Genomic DNA, 17852 nt, shown 5'->3' with positions numbered 1-17852 from the left:
TACTGACGTGTGCTTATGTGAGTCGCAGGAAGTAGTTTTCCCTTTAGCGACAAAGGATTCACGATTTTAAATACGCATTAATACTTTTTTTTCAGAAAAGATGTCAAACATGTAGTAATTCTTTGACCTTTACGTAAGCAATGTGATGCTGATTTTACAGTTCTTTTCAAACGCAGTGTTATGTAACTTTGTTACAACACATATTGAATTTGCACTACAAGAATTGCGCAGATATATATAATTTCTCCTTTAACTACTTCTTCTTACCATCTCTTCCTCTCTGAGCTCTGTGTGGCTCTCTTCCCATATCCCATTTCATTCTTCTCTCTCGCTCATACTCTCTTTTCCTTTCGACTGGTCTTCCTCTTCTCACCTCTTTCTATATTCTACTATTCTTCCCCTTCCCTCTTTTCCCTTCGGTTTTCCCCCTCATCTACTCTTCGCAAACTTCCTTTCACTCTCTCTCTGTTTCTCCTCTATCTGATCCATTATCGTTTCTCTTCTCTACTCCTCCCTCTCTCACATTCCTCTCCTCATCTCTCTCTGTACTTGTCTTCTTTCCTGTCAGTTATACATATTCACAATTCTTTTCCCCATCTTCGCACTCAATCTCTCCGTTCTTCACACGCACTTTATTTAATTTCTCTCTACTATCCATCAATTCTTCCTTCTCCATTTTCTTTATATTTTCTTCTCTTCTCTCGCTCTTCACTTCCCTGACTCTCCTTCTTTCTCTTTCCTCTTCCTCTCCTTTGCTCTGTTCTTCCATCACCGTTTCTCTTGGCACTTTCTACTCTCACCTGATTTTCCTTCTCCCTCTCATTTTCTCTTTTCTATTTTTATTCCTCCTCTCTCTCTTGTTCTGTTATTCCCTTCCTTTCTCATATCGCACCTTTTTCTATTTTCCCCTTCCCTCTCTGTGTTTTCTTTTCACGCTTGTCTTTTCTCCACCCTCTCTATTTTCCTCTTCCCACTCTGTTTTTCCTTTTCAAGCTTGTCTTTTCTCTCCTCTTCATTTCTCTCACTTCACTTTTCTCTTCCTCGTCCTCTTCTCACCTCTCTCTATTTTCTTCCCTCACACTTTCTCTTCTCCCCTCTCTTTCTCATCCTGCCTGACTTGTTTTCTCTCACCTCTATCCTCTTCATCACTGTTTTGCTTTGTTCTTCCCTCAATCTTTCTTCTCTCCTTTCTCATCTCTCCTGACTTTCCTTCTCCATCTTCTTTCTTTCCTCTTCTTCTCTTTCTCTGTTCTTACACCACTGTTTCTTTTCTCTCTTTCTGCTCTCATCTTTCTCTTTTCTCCTTTTATTCACCTTCTCTCTCTCTATTGTTCTCTTCTTCCCTCCCTTTGTCATATATCACCTCTTTCTGTTTTCCACTTCCCTCCCTGTGTTTCCTTTTCACCCTTTTCTATTCCTACTAACGAATAGTTTGATTTTCTTTACTTTTCTTCGCTTTTCTGCCACTTTTACTAATCACGAAGATGAGGATGAATGATATGATGAAATTGATGAAGTGACAAGCACAAAAGATACCCATGCCGTGGACAGGATTCGAACCCGAGACTCGTGGCGTCGTACTAACCACTCCGTCACGAAGGTCGCCACCAAGCAATGGTAAACACTGGTTAAGTATTTAACGAAGGTCAAGCATTATCGTGCTAAAACAAACCACGCAAGGTTTCTCAGGTTGTGATTTCATATCCTTTACGTGACATTGTTATGACGTCATACTGCATAAATAGATACGCCTTAGAAGTAAACATACCAATGTTCTCACAACTTAATCTTTACTAGACACAACACAATGACAATAGCTGATTTAAGCAAATCGAATTCACTTCAAACGCTTAAATGCCTCCTAATGACCCTACGGAAGTAAATTAAATGCAGACGTAAGAGTTTAATTGTTGTGAGAAGAAGCATTGTTGCAGCGACATGCTAGTGGAAACTACCTGAGTAATTGTCACGATTTTTTTTGGTGAATTAGGGACAAACCATGTAGCAAGTGACAATTTATACACAGTGTTGCCGGTTGTATATAAATTATCATTTTTCCAAAGTTTTTTTGTCGTAAAAATGTTTTGACTGCAGTTGACATTCCAATAATATTAGCAGGAATGATTTCATATTAACGTAGAGAATTAAAATTTTGAAATGAAAACAGTAAAGAGCGTAGGAAAAACCGAAGTAGCAAGTGCAAACCCAGTTAAAATAACAAACGATTAACATTTTTGCCTTTGTACTTTTAAAATGAAGGATAAAGTGGGAATTATGAAATATGTAATATACACCTTTACAATTCCAGCCCCCCACGAAAAAACCTAAATACAGTGGAATTTATGAGTATTACCATGCAAATTGTCCATGACTATTTTCATTGATTTTTCTCTTACATTCTATGTGTTTTTAAGCGATGGATTCTTATGTATGCTTGTGCAGAAGTTGTCAGCATCTTGTTCTGAGTTTTCTTTTAATTCTTGAAGCTCTTATTGGGTCAAATAAAGTGCACGAACATGGTGATGGATAATTTGCACGGTAGTACTCATGGATCCCACTGTACACTAGTGCACTTACATTAATTTATACACCTATTTCAGGCACATATCTAGAAATATATTTCGGGGTGTCCGAACCAAGTGTGTCAATAATAATAATAATAATAATAATAATAATAATAATAATATTTAAATTTTAAAAATATAATTATATAAAATATTAATTAGAATATGCAAATTTATTAATATTGCATTTTTATTATTACACGAATACGTAAAAAATATGGTATAAGATACAGATATAACATCATATAGCTATTTGTTATCTAGCTTGCGTGTACTTAAGATCATCAAAATTTGTATAAAAACAAGGAAATTAATGTCAAATAGATAAAGAATTGTATATTTATCAAGTAATAAAAAAGGATGTTAGATCTAGTTGACGAAAAGTAAAATTCCTGATTAATATTTTATGGATATTATCATTAGTAGTAGCGTAAAGAAGCTGTAAGCCTGGGTATGATACGATAGTGTACATAAATCTTCTTTTGTACTGTCCTTCAAAGCAGTATGATCCAAATATAATGATAATAATAATAAATATAATAATAACCATTGACTTCTGATTTCATAGGAAATACAGTAAATAACCACCGATTATAGTAGAATCGAGTACATTTATGCTGAAAAGTATATTCTTATTATTTTATTTTAGTATTTGGTAAGTCTTTCGGGGGGGTCCGCCCCCCTGGACACCCCCTAATATACGTGCTTGAGCAACGTTTTGTAATACACACACAAAAGAGGCAAAGCTACATCTTTGACATAGCAACATGCTGTGAATGGATATGTGGGGGTGGGGTGTGAAGGCCATTCGTTAGAGGCTGGATGGATGTTAAAGCCGTTCCTTGCAGGGACATCGAACCCTGATCTCCCACATGGCAGTCAAGCACCCTACCGACTGAACCATATCATTTTAGTACGATCTCCTCAAAATTTATTGAAAATCGGCCCCATTGCATTTGATGCTTCTCTTTTAGGAGAGCTAGGCCAAAAGGGGGTCGGTAGCAAGTACGCCACTGCTGTCAAATCCTTAGGTTAAGTTACAACCTAACCTTTGATCGGCATAACATCAATATTGTAAATAAACAACAATTTTAAACTCAAAACTGGCAACACTGCTGAAACTTCCTTAGGAAAAGTCCGCCTTTCTCAGTGTAAATATATGTTTATGTTTTTGTGCTTTGATCAAAACTCTGATTTACCGGGCTATTGTTTCTCCTTAGTATTGTGCGCAGGGACCTTCAAAACATGGTGTCTCACGCAAACAGGGACAAACAAAGGTCACTGCGTGATATATATGCACACACAAACATGCGCTTAAAAATAGTAGAGATTGAAAGGAAGTGTCCAATACTACTGAAGACGCAGAATTCAAGATGAAAACCACAACCATCTTCACAATCTTCACTTTGGTCGCCTGCTACGTTCTGGTGCGTATCTTCTTTCATATTACTTTACCTGGTTCTCCTTTGAAGGCTCTTTAGCCTTCGTTTCTCTACAGTTGTTGTTCATTGTCCCAGATTTGATGCATGCTACAGATATTAATACTACAGACATTTTAAAGAATTTCCTACTCACACATATAATCTGACATTTATATTTTATTCATTTATTCAAAGTTTCAGATACAGCATTTATAATAGCTAGAGCCCGGATTTATAAGCACAATCAAACAATAAAATAAGCAAGTTAATAAGCACAAAAATGAAAAAAATAAGCATAAACAAATACAGGAAAATCTGAAAAATATTTGTTTATTAGATCTATTACCTTATTCAAAGCTGTTACAGTATGTAAGGAAGGTCATCCTGAGATTTTGAAGCTAATGTGTCTGTCAGTGAAGAACGATTTGTACAGTGAAAATCACAGGCGCATGTGAAAAACACCACAGTTCTTCTTCGCTGAATTCCTCTTCAATGTCTGTTTCTTCACCAGAAATATTTTTATAAATTTGACACAGTGTTTTCTAACCGGGATTTTTCAGTAATACCTGACTGAGCTTGTCGGACACAATTTTAGCAACACCGTGAGTTTCTGAAGACAACGTTGCTGAAATTTCATCAATGAGAGAAAGCGAATGTTGCAATGGATTATTTCGAGGTTTGAACTGTGTTATAAGACGAGGCAATTTGGAAAAATGATTTTGGATGTACTGTATCTTTTCTTGGATGCTGTTTCTCCCGTGCGGGTATCTAGAAGCATTGATATCGTCATCCCAATGCAGTCGTGTGATTGAAATAGGATTGAAATATGACAGATTTGGGTAAAATATGCTATTTTAAACCAAAATCATAAAATAAGCAAGCATAACCGTTTCCTGCAGAAATAAGCATTTATAGGCACTTTCAACCTTAGTTAAATAGCTCATCAAGGTATGTAATACGAAGTATAAACTTTCTCCTTACAATTAGAAGTCTGGAAAAGAATATGCATTTCGCTTACAAATCCAGGCTCTAATAATAGCCATTTTACACTGGGGTTGCCTGGATATTTATTTATCCCAATATACTATTAAAGTTGTCGTTGGAGAAACATGGCGATCTTAAATCCACTCCGCAGTACTTAATAGACTGCCCCCGTGGTCGAGAAAGCAAGTCTCTCTCTCTCTTTCTCTCAAATGTCACCGTAAATGTCACCAATTATCTTAGCGACTCCGAAAACTATGGATTCGACACTAATCTAGGTCATTTTTGACATTTTACTTTTCACCTCCTCTCACCCCCATGCAGATAGGTGATGATGAACTTGGAGTTGAACGGTTAAGTGTCACTAATCATCTTAGCGACCCCGAAAACTATGGATGCCACACTAATATCGGTCATTTTTTATTATTTTTACATGTCACTCCCTCACACCCCCGCCCCTAGGGGTGCCAGGGGTGTCTTACCCCCACAGTATTTCTTTCGAGATTGCAAGTGATACGTGTACCAAATTTGGTTGAAATCGCTCCAGGCGTTCAAGAGTTATGCCGGAACGAACATACATATATACATCCATTTTTATATATATATATAGAATATTCCAAGTTTCAGATACAGCATTTATAATAGCCATTTTACACTGAAACTGTAATAATAATAATCCTTTGCGCTACAGCCCATGAGGGGCCTTGGCTTACCTACCGACTGCCGGTCTCCCTCCCACGCTTTCCTTCGTCACCTCTAAGCGTGGAGATCTTCAACCAGGATTGGAATAGTCGGAGGGTCAGGCCGACGTATCCCCAGCCGTTGTAGTATGTCTACGCGACCGGATTACATTCGAAGCTCCCCAATTTCCTCACGATGGTGGGTTGCCACCGGCCCTATACACAGGCCGAAAATTCCCGAGACTGAACGCATGCCGTCCAAAGCAAGGTCCCTTAGACCGCATAGCTACGGAGGAGGACCTGAAAGTGCACTAGATTAACAAAAAATAAGTCAAGATGGTTTTCGGTAAAGAAAACAAGAATGTTATACATAAACATGACAAGATATAAAGAATCAAAAGATCTATAGACGAATTGTAAGGGACGATCGGAAAGTACTTTCCGGGGAGAAAACGTCAATATTTGTGGGCAGTATAGAACTGAAACAGCCTGTGGAACAGAGAGCTAGTGGTAGAGTTGTGGAACAATTGAGTGTTTCGGGTCGATCGACAGGGCACTCTCAAGTTGGATTCTGTGAGTAGAAATTCGGATCTTAATTTTCCATGGACGATTGAAAAAATTTCATGTCGGCCAGGTAGCGTCGGGTCTGCAGTAACTGAATGTTTAAAGTAGTCTGGTTTCTGAAGATGCCGCAGAGAAGAAATTCTATGACAAACAATGGTAGTACACATCAACGTCCGCAGGATTTTTCTAGGGAGGGGCAAGCAGGGTAAATTTTTTCCAGGGGGAAAAAGGGGGCATATTTCCCTCTATAACAGTCATGCCCTCTCAAAAAGCACTTTCAGTCTGAAATTATCATGTTCCTTCAATGCACCTATAATAATTAACATAAATTACTGTGACTGAAATGAATTTTTGTGTTAATTATATACTAGTATTTAGGCGGACATTCATTTTCCAGGGGGGCATGCCCACTTGCCCCCCTTCCGGACGCTCATGGTGGTAAAGAATCTGGGGGCGGAATCCATGTCAGAGAGATAAATATTGGAAGCCATGGCCCAGACTGGAGAGCAATATTCAAGAATCGGAGAAATGATTGATTTGAAAAACAGGCTAAGAGAAGTTGGAGTATTAATTTCAGTGAATCTGTAGAGGAGGCCTAAGAGGCGCATTGCACTTTTAGTTGTAGCTGCGATGTGTTCTTTGAAGCTTAGTTTTTCGTCTACGATAACACCTAGATCTATTCGGTTCTTGAAGAATTTAGCTGGTTAGCAGACAAAAGGTTTTCTCTCCTATGCTTTCATAAGAGGGTGTCACAATTGGATGGGTGTGTATGGACTGTACCGCACTTATCCCACCCACCATTCATCTAATTCCGAAACGACGGGTACGGGGAATTAGATAGGGTAAAACACTACGTATGCTAACGAAAACACCTCATAAGCAAGGTTTCTACCCTATTTCAGGGTCTGTTTCACACTAGGAACCAAACTTACATTTCAGTGTTGTTCTTATTCTGAACAAGACCCTGATATAGGATGGAAACGTAGATTGCTTTCGTCAGCATATCTAAGAAACAAGGCTTAATGTTGTTACCGTTAGATGCAGGGGCACCAAATTCTGTTCTAGTCATGGCAACAGAAATCTCTAGCTTCTGGTCTGTCTTTGTTCATCAAGATTTCGCCAAGAAACCAATTTCTTTATGTTCCAAAACCGGGAGTCAAGGAAACAGTGCACGCTATACCCCTTCGGACATTGGACGAACTGAAGAACATTACAAATGATATCACCGATCGAACGGTCAGGAACATGGAATGACGTGTCCAGCTGAACCTTCGGGGGAGAGGGTGGGGAGGGGATTGCAAATGTAATGTAAAGGTTATTTAACTTCCATATCTATACAGTAAAACCTCGTTAATACGGACCCAGACAAGCCGGACTTCGCTTAATACGGACAGGAAAAAAATGCAAGGTTTTAAATGTGGCTAGAAGCACTGCATTGTTGAATTACTTTATATTTTACTATACTGTATAGTGTATTTATGCCTATGCCCTTTAAATACACCATAATAAACGTGTTTTGTTGCTATAAACAGTTATAATGCACTTTCTACTGTTCTTTTAGGTTATTTCAGTTAATCCGGACTTTCGTTAAACCTATCAACTTATCCCCCCCATTAGTCCGGATTAACGAGGTTTTACTGTAATACATTTCAGATGTAATAACTTGTTGCTAGCTATGTTGTTGTTCAGATACTTTGATAGTGAAATACGTCAGTTCTATATGAATCACCCTGCGCTTGCAGTATTGAGTATGTAGTTGATGTCTTGTATCACTGTTCTTTATTTCAGGTTTGGTCTGAGGCTGCCTCGACATATCAACTCTCAGGTAAATAATTTAAAGTTTAGGAATAAACTAGTCACGTAGCACACAACACATTACGTAATAATGACAAATTTATGTAAATTTGTGACAAATATCTGCGTGTTTGGTACAATCAGTACCAAATAACTGCATAAATACTATAGAACTCTTCACCTATGCATGTATTAAACTATATCTGTTGCCCAAAAAGAAATTGACAATGAAAGATGACCCAGGACGACAAAAATTCTCGCTTCAATCCCGGAAATTTATTACGCAAAGAACATTTTTTGTAAATAATTTATAATTTTTTAAGTATCTTACGGCTGAGATGCTTCAACCTAGTACTGGCATGAATACTTTTTGTCTCGGTACTGTAGAAATTTGTCTGAATTTAGAACAAGGAATGTGCTGTGCTGTGACGTGCCGTGCTGTGCCGTGTTGTGCCGTGCCGTGCTGGGCATGGCGTGCTGACCGTTCATGACGGATTTCCTGCCATACCGTTCTACATATATTTTACCAGAGATTTCTCAGTCTGCAGTTATGAAAATAATATTTATTATAACAAGAACAATTATTTATATAAAATTTCCTCAACGAGCACTATAAGATCTAGGAATGGTATCGAGGCAATCCTAGAAGAGACTTGGCAATTTCTCGGTCTCGCCTCGAGTTGCAAATGCCTGTCTCGTTCTCGTCTCTATTTATAAACATCAGTCTTATTCTCGACTCGGTCTCGAAGGCCAAGTATCGGCCTAGCCTCGAGTTTATAGAAAATACAGCATGAACAACATACACAGCGTATATAGCTCATTTAGTGGTAGCGTCGTAGCCTTGTAATCAAGGCTACGACGGTGGAGGCACATAGTGGTTCGGATCCCACTTTAAACTGTAGGTCCAGTCCCGATTAGCCTTACTGTGCACAAAGTGGACTTAAAACATCAAATCAATCAATCAAAAGTATGGAGCTCATTAAGGAAATCAATTTTCATCTTCGCCAGCCGTTTCGAAAACGGGAAGTTTATCCTGAACGCTCACAATTGTCACCAAGGCATGGAATTTGTAATTACCGTCAATTATCAAGTAGATATGAGTTTGGCATGTGTAAAGAAGCTGCAGGCTAAAGTAAATTTAGTTTGATTTGAATTTGAATTATTGTTTAAGTCCATTTTATGTACAGATAAGCTAATCGGGACTGCACCTATAGTTTAAAGTGGAATTCGAAACACTGTGCAATGTGCCTCCAGCGGATATAGAACCCTGGACCATTTGATTGCCTTTAGTTTGATTGAATTTTCAACAACATACCAATTATTATTGTTATTATTAATATTATTATCATTACTGCAGACTGAGAAATCTCTGCGAAAATAAATATAGAACGGTAAGACAGGAAACCCGTCATGAACGGTCAGCACGCCACGTCACAGCACGGCACGGCACGGCACAGCACCGCACGGCACAGCTCAGCACAGCACAGCACAGGTAGATCGATCTAGAATTAACCCATTCGGAACTGCCAGTTCTGTTTCGTACACATCGGTACAAGAGTCTTGGGAAATAAGTATAGGTCTCTTCATAATTAGCGCGCTACGGCATATTACAATGATGGGCGTTGGCTATACAGGATATAACAGCCAATCAGGGTGAACTGGTTTGTAACTTACAGGAAGTTACTTTTGCCAGCTATAGACATGGAGTTAAGATTAGAAATAACCTTCCTCCACGTATGAAGGTTGAAATTCGGAAGTTGGCTGTGTCTTATCATGACATCACCCAAAGGCAAGGTCTTGGTCATTTGTCAAACATATGACATCACCGCACTCCTGGTAAAAGTGACAAACATCCCTTACCAATGTAGTACGGATGTGCCTAGGAAGGTCTTCCTCCCAGAATTAGGACTGTTTGCAAAAATAGCCACCGAAACAGGAACGAACATACTTGTGATTGACAGGCTGAGTAATTAGGCTAGGTTAACAATAAACTGAAAATACTGTGGGATTTCAGAGATTGACGTGTGTGCTACCAGAAACGATGTCCGTGATGTTACTGGCTGTGACTAAACCCTGGCGGTAAAGTTACATAAGCTGGTTTTAATCTTAGATATCTCAAGTATGACAAAACATACGTGACTAGATTGAGTTATCACTAGACCTTGGATTTTTAGGTTCATAAAATATAATCCAAAAGTCCTAAATATCTTAAATTATTGTCCGAAAATCCTGAAGTAAGTTCAAAATTCCTGAAAATACTGATTAGATGTAATCATTACAAACAATTTTTTTTGGAACTGTAAGAAATTTTAATGCGTGTATATATAACAACCAAATATTAATTTCGTAACCAAATTTTTTATTGTATATATCATTTTCAAAATTATCCACAAATTATAGTAAGTACTACTATACTTGTGCGTTATCAAAAATTACTTGTTGATATGAAAAATGAATTACGTATGTATCCTGCAGACATAACATTCTTTTTATGTTATCCATAACTCTGCCATTTGACTGTGGGGATCATTTGAATTGAATTGAATTGAATTGACTTTATTGCTGGGCAAGGTTCAGCTGTTGCTGGTCTACCACCTAACCCCAGAAAGTACAGATTAAAATTAAAATAAAATAAAATTCAAGATTACAAAGAAAATGAACAAGAAAGTACAATAAAATACAAATGGAATAAAATCATATACATTGGAATAATATTAGCAGTGAGTTAGATAATAAAGTAACTGAAGTCGAGAAAGTTGGTAGTAAAAAAAAAATTCTGGCAACACACAGTATTTATCATTATTCATAAGTTGATTTACCCTGCTTCTGATCGTTTGTTCACGGAGCATCGCGAAAACGTCTGAAATTTTGATTTTTGGTTAGATTTGTTAGTGCATTCCAGGCTTTGGGTGCTGCGTAACTGAAAGAGGCCTGATAAGCTGAAGTTCTGCAACGAGGTAAGCTGAAGCTGGCAGCGTTTCTGGTTGAATGCTAATTAATTTTGCTTCTGAAGTTTAATTTCGAAAAGAGGTAGTTTGGGCTTTTGCTATTAATTATGTTGTGCAGTGTACAAAACAAGTGCAGTTTTCTCCGTCGTGCCATGGAGAGGATTCCGTGCTCATTAAGCACAGGGAGAATATGTTCACACTTTTTTGTTCTATATACATATCTAATGCATGCGTTTTGAACTTTCTGTATTTTTATTGCAAGCTTTTTTTTTCTTACCCCTTAAACGACATCGCAATAGTCAAATAGGGGGAAGATAAGAGACTGCACTAGGTTTAATTTTATCTTAGGAGAGAGGAAGTCTACCAGAAGATAGAGGCTTTTTAATATGGAATACGCCTTGCCACATTGTTGTATCACGTGCTCAGACCAATCGAGCCGCTGGTTCATGATCAGTCCTAGGTTTTTTACTGTTTCAGAAAATTTAATACGCTGTGTGTGAAGAATTATTTCGCATTCATTGATGTCAATATGTTTCAAGAGACTGTCTGTTCCGATAATTGTAAATATTGCTTTGTTTGAATTTATTACTAACCCATTGGAAGCGCACCAATCGCTTATGTTCTTCAAATCTTGGTTTAAAAGTGCGACCGCGTCCTGCAATTTTGATATGCGTGTGGATATATACAATTGAGTGTCGTCAGCATAACAGTGAACGTTGCATATTTTAACAGACTTGACTAAATCAGCGGCCGAGAGCGTGAATAGCAGCGGACCAAGGATCGAGCCCCGAGGCACCCCAGCTCGTACGTGAAGTGGAAAAGATAGCTCCCCTGTCTTAACCCTTTATATACTGAAAATGATCTTTCAACAGAAACAGTCAGTGGTGCAAATTTCAATGCTGAAACGTTACTTCGCAAGGCGTGATATCTACAAAGCACCGAACTGACGCGAAAGAGACCTTACAGATCAGAAGTTTGTAGTTTCGACTGTCCGGGTAACGGTGGCGCCAGACTTTGTGGCCATGCTTTGTTAAGAGCTTTGAAAAAACATCATGAACTTGCAGGGAGGGAAATTGACAGAGCACCTTAGAAATGCAATTCTTTCTTAGCCAGACAGAGCAAGTACATCTGCGTGATATAAAAATCCTGTAAAACCCTAAGAACATGTAAAGTGCTAAAACAAGGTTTGATTAGGTTCACAAACTTAGAATAGGTTAATTTAGGTACTATAAACCTTCATTAGTTGTTGTTCATCTCACCGTGGCGGAGAGGTTAGCACATCGCGCTACGACACCAGGGGTCCCGGGTTCGAATGCCGGTCTGGGCATGGATGTTCGTGAGTGTCCATTTATCAAGTTCATAATCACCACTCATCCCCATCTTCGCAAATTAGCGAAAAGTGGCAGAAAAAGCTAAGTAAAATAAATCAAATCAATCAATCAATTAAACGCTGACGTAACTTGTCATTTGTTATTTAGCTGCGAAGGTTAAAAACCTAAAATCCGAGGTCTAGTTATCACGTGCACTAACATTAGGTTAGTAACATTTAAATTCTAGACTATTAATATTTAGTAAAGTTGTGTATTTCTGAATGGTGAGTGTCTGGTCGAACATCATTCGAACTATTGCCCTTAACGAAACGTCTTTGAGAGTGGTGTTTCAACAGAACATTGAGGTCACACTAGAATTAACCCATTCGGTAGTTCGGTTGGGTGCACTTCAATACCAAGAGCCTCGTCTCGATTTTACAACGCCGCCTCTGCACCATCTCCATAATAGCTACTAAACTCCCGGCGATGAAAATAGGCGGGTGGCAGAAGTTGGCGCTGTTGCCACGTCGGAGCACAACCCTGTATGTTCCGGGAATGAAAGATCTCGTTCTAGAGTTGGTCTTTGTAATCCATGTGATACAAACTGACAGTATTTGCTCGAAAGGTCAGGGGTGACACAGAAGTTCCCCTGATGGAGGTCGGCCTAAGATAACGCTCCAACTTGGCAACGCAGCCCGGGTGACGTTGCCACACAGTGCGCGGGAACCAGCCACTTTTGTCCCGCTCTCGCTTTGCTTTTCCCACATGTAGCCAGTGGCGCAACCACAAGGGGGCATTACCTCCCAACCTTTGAAGGAAATTAATTCTGGGGGGGGGCAAACATTGACGTCCAAGGGCACCTTCAGGGGTGGCACAAAGGGCCAATTGTCCCCCTGGATTTCAAATTTTATGCAAATAAAAATACGTTTCGTAAAATTTTGTTGCTCGATTCGCTCGTATTCTCTGCTTTTCTTACAGTCTCACCAAGTTGAGAGCCATAGCTAGGGGGCGGAAGGAGTCGGACCTGGGCACCGAACGATCCAAATGGAAAAAGTTTAAAAGAGAGAATGCCATGGAGCCCCGTGAAATCATTTGCGCCCTATTAAATCAATATTATTTTAAGTTTCCACAAACAGGATCTGAAAATTTTCTTGCTCGCTTGGCTTGCATTATAATTCTTTTTTATAATGCATTGTAAATTACTAGAGAGAGAAGTAAGACCAAATGTGTACTTCAGTCTGTTGTTGCTAAACAGTTTTGTTTTAAATGTATGAATAATTGTTTTGAGAAAAAGAAGCACACACATGTGAGAGAGAATTTATATTATTTTTGCTGTTGGTTTGTTATGATTATGTAATGTATTTAAATATAATATGTTATATATGTATGTATTAAAGAAACATTGAATACTTGCGCAATTTTGTGTTAATATGTAGCATTTGTATTTTCTTATGTTACGTCGCTCCATGTTGCATATGTGTAAAACATATATTCTACATGAATGTTACACTTGCCATATGTACAAAAGAAATTATGTTCGTCATTTTGTTTCAAAAATAGTTTGTGTGCTTGTTTTCCATTATTAGCTAAAGTGAAATTGAACGTGTTGAGAAAATACCAGAAAAATGCTAATAATAATATTAATATTAATAATAATAATAATAATAATATCAACATTTGTGGTTGCGCCTCTGTATGTGGCACCAGTGAAATTCTGCCCAGCCGATTATTTTCATGGCTGTGCGTTTAGTTAAGAATCAAATTACTAATGTGTCTCTTGTGACAATGTAATAAAATGTTTATTCTCTTCTAGATGGTGCAGTACAGGAACCACTAACGATGAAGGTAAGTTAACCTCTTTAGCTACAAGCGTTCTTCCTTTTCCTCTATATTCCTTCCTCTCTCCAACAGGCTTGAGCAACTTGGGTGGGCTTGTACGATACCCATGAGCGCTACGTACACAGCGAGCTTCTCTCCTACACACTGAACCTCAAGTTCTCCTGCCACGGTTCCTCTTTTCCGTCTCTCTTAAAACGCTACAGCTGCCCTGAACTCCACACGTGCATACGAGAGCGCTCCTTCACAATTGAGACACGTTGCCCAGGCTTACTCTACAATTTCCTTTATTTGGTTTGAGTTGGTGTTTTAAGTCCACTTTATGCACAGTAAGGCTAATCGGGACTGGACCTACAGTTTAAAGTGGGATCCGAACCACTTGTGCCTCCACCGGGTATCGAACCCGGGACCCCTTGATAACAAGGCAACGACGCTACCACTGAGTTATGGGGAGGCCCTAATTTCCTTTATTGTTGGTGTTTGTCTGATTTAATGCATTAACCCTAGCTTATCAGAGGGGCTGGGGGAAAGGGCACTATGCTCATCACGTCTTGTTTTCCGATCTTTCAACTGTGAACATTTATATATATATATATATATATATATATATATATATATATATATATAATACATTGTTCTCTAGGGTGTTACTAATGTTACTGTATTACTTTTGTTCATAGAAACATAAACGCAACGAACATAGGGGCAAAATACACTTGGTGAGCCTATTAGACACTGCATCTGGATGTGTGTTCTTCATGACACTCTTCGATTGATTGATTGAGTTTGTGTTTTAAGTTCACTTTATGCACAGTAAGGCTAATCGGGCCTATACCTATAGTTTAAAGTGGGGTCCGAATCACTATGTGCCTCCACCAAGTATCGAACCCGGGACCCCTTGATTACAAACCTTATTTTCAGCGTTGCATCTTATATGCTTACAGGATATACGAACGCCTCCAAGATAAATGTTGAAAAACTCATTCATTCATTCATTACTGGAGTGGTGAAAGAGCAAATGAGAAAAATAGTAAAAAAATATATAAAATAACAAAGGAAATAAATACTGTAAGAATGAAAGGGAGAGCACAGTAAAGAATTAATAAGGTAGAAAAAGGACAAAGAAACTCAGAAGGAATTAAGGAGAGTAGAATGAAATGTAAATAACGTAGAGAAAAAAATTATGATAGTATAAAAGGTACAGATACATAGATATGTAATCTGCAGTAAAGTCAGTGCTGCCATCTATTGTTTTGCTTGCGAAACTCTATATTAATATAGTGAACGTTAGGCATACGGAATATTAATGCATCATTTTTTTCACTCCAGGTCAAAAGGAGTCCCCAGTATGGAGGTTATGGATCAGGCTACAACGCAGGAGGTCATCAGAATCATCAAAACGGCCAACATTACGAGAGAAGGGTCACCGAGGTCAGGTCATCATCAGCCAACAACCATGCGTCAGCTGGAAGGAACTCACAGTATGGAGGGACCGGTATGGGTGTGGGGACCGGTATGGGTGTGGGGACACCAATGCACTATGGGAAGAAATGAAACTTTAAAACAAATCTCATATGCAGACGACATTGTACGTAGTTTAAACTTGTAGAAAGTTACTTAGTAAAACAGGGTCTCATGTACTATACAACAGTAAATAAACTCCCTTTAATGCTTCTTTGTCATGTTTACTGAATTCTTATGCATGCCTTATTAGCATAGGCGTGCGCAGAACCCTCTGATTAGGGAGTAAAAGTATGGAACAGGGGCGTATATAGGATGTCTGGACCTACGAGAATCATTGTATTAGAAGAATTCCAACTTCCGTGGTACCAATGTTCTTTACCCCTTCTTCATTTCCCCTCTCTGTGGTTCAGATATTATTTTACATATAAACATGGTTTCGTAGAGCAAAACTGTCTTTGCCCCTCCCCACTTTTGTCACCCAATCACCGCCACTGACTTCCAACGTATGAGCAATTTATTTTGCAAACACATAGATGTGACACAACTAACTAACAAAGTGTGTGAGAGTGTTAATAACAAGAAATTTGCTAGATAACGAAGCGGATAGTTCAATTTCATAGGAAATAATACACCTTCCTCCCCCTCCGTGGTGGCTAAGAACTTTTGTCGGCTTGAAAATACTTAATTAAAAAAAGCATAATATTGTTAATAACAGTGATTCGATTCCTCTACACTAAATTTCTAAGCGAGAGTATTAGGGAGACTCTGCCCCCTCTTGCCCCTTCCCACCTTCGTGGGCACGCCTATGCTTATGAGTGGGTTTATTTGTGTACTTTTCTTGATATCGTCTAATCTCTAAATATGAGATTAGGGGGATCAAACTTCAGGCCATGTGAGCGCCTGGTATTAGAAGTATATTGGCAGCGAGAGGTACATTTGTAAGCGAGGGGTGGGGGGTGCCGGTCTGGAGAGCGGTGTCAAAATTCAAACAAGCAGAGGGGGCTAGCCCCGAGAAATAAGACTGAACAGACTGAACAGGTGGGGCCTGCTGGTTCTTGCTTCGATGTAGGCCTATCCTGGAATAAAACGAACTAGGGAGTGATCTCAGTTTCTCAAAATTCTACCCTAACGTAGTCCCAATATTCTAATTGTAACTTTTCGCTCGTAATTATTTCCTTTTTACTACGACAAATATGGAGCTCAATTGCTATAACTTAATCTGTTGTAATCTGAAAGCAACTAAGAGCGAGCTATTATCACGCGAACTATTTAACTGGAATTGAACTTTCGATCGTTAAAACCGTTGACTCTACCGCGTCAGTCGTCAACGGTGATTTCTGAGGATAATGCTGATTTACTGTATTTAATATTCTTCCGGCCTTAGTGCAATGTCAGCGGAGTTGTCCAACTCCACTGACGCTCGCTGGCGTGATTGGCTTTTAGGAAGCATTTGATGCCTAGTATTGTGGCGCATTGCCTGTGTGACATCATACATCCAAGATGGCTGCCTCTGCAGACATTTACAGACAAACACGATTATATCTCCTTAACTCCTTTAGGAGTAATTTTGACCATTTGTAAGTTTGTTGGGTTTTTACACGAAGGGAAGACATGTGTATGGAGGATTCTTTCATTTCGAGGGATACAATCATGTATTACAACAGGTGTTTTGCTGGATAATGTGTCAGAGACCATACATGACTTCCCAAATCCAAGATGGCCACCTTGGAGGTTCTGCACATGAAATACTGTCCATAACCTGATTTAGAGTTCGTTTATCAGATTTTTCCACAGGCATTTTCTGTTAATAAATAACAAGTGAAAGATATTAATTATTACTATTAGCATTATCATTACTATTATTATAAATATTACAGTAAAGGAGTAATAGCATCGCCTGTGAATTCCGCATTGTCTTTTGAAATGTAAGCAGCTCACCTGTTATCAAGATTGAGAGTGGTTGTAATAAAGTGCGAAATACCATGTCATCAAAACAGTCACTTTATTCAATTTCTTCGTCACTCTGATCAGAGTGTCTGTCCTGTAAGTCATTGTTTTCACACTCTTCTTCACCTGCACTACAAATACACAGTTCAGTACGTCGCAGGGACTGATCCCGGCATATGCATGAACTTTTTCTCTTTCCGAAACCACATGTCAACTGTAATCTTCGTTGAAGTTGTAGGTAGTGTGAATATGACAAGAATGATCTTCTTGTCATCCTCATTTTCTTCTTTCTCCATTCAACAGCCTATTGGGCTGGGTAGATTTTGATGTTTCTTTTCTGCTT

At 38.8% G+C, this 17852-nt stretch overlaps 1 protein-coding gene across 1 annotated transcript; it reads left to right on the top strand.

Moving 5' to 3' along the window:
* Positions 1–3871: 3871 nt before the first annotated feature.
* On the top strand, positions 3872–15773 carry LOC146001913 (uncharacterized). Its single transcript, XM_083139629.1, has 4 exons — positions 3872–3991; positions 7999–8035; positions 14076–14107; positions 15428–15773. The coding sequence occupies exons 1-4, from the start codon at positions 3938–3940 to the stop codon at positions 15650–15652; spliced, it is 348 nt and encodes a 115-aa protein (XP_082995755.1). The 5' UTR covers positions 3872–3937; the 3' UTR covers positions 15653–15773.
* The last annotated feature ends 2079 nt before the right edge of the window (positions 15774–17852 follow it).

The sequence above is a fragment of the Lepisma saccharinum genome, chromosome 18, assembly GCF_977018435.1.
Source record: "Lepisma saccharinum chromosome 18, izLepSacc3.1, whole genome shotgun sequence".
Taxonomy (NCBI): Eukaryota; Metazoa; Arthropoda; class Insecta; order Zygentoma; family Lepismatidae; genus Lepisma; species Lepisma saccharinum.
This window is presented reverse-complemented; position numbering and strand designations above follow the sequence as displayed.

Coding starts and splice junctions, on each gene's coding strand:
- LOC146001913 (XM_083139629.1), top strand. CDS start 3,938: ATGAAAACCACAACCATCTTCACAATCTTCACTTTGGTCGCCTGCTAC. Junction 3,992..7,998: donor TGGTCGCCTGCTACGTTCTG/GTGCGTATCTTC, acceptor TCTTTATTTCAG/GTTTGGTCTGAGGCTGCCTC. Junction 8,036..14,075: donor CTCGACATATCAACTCTCAG/GTAAATAATTTA, acceptor ATTCTCTTCTAG/ATGGTGCAGTACAGGAACCA.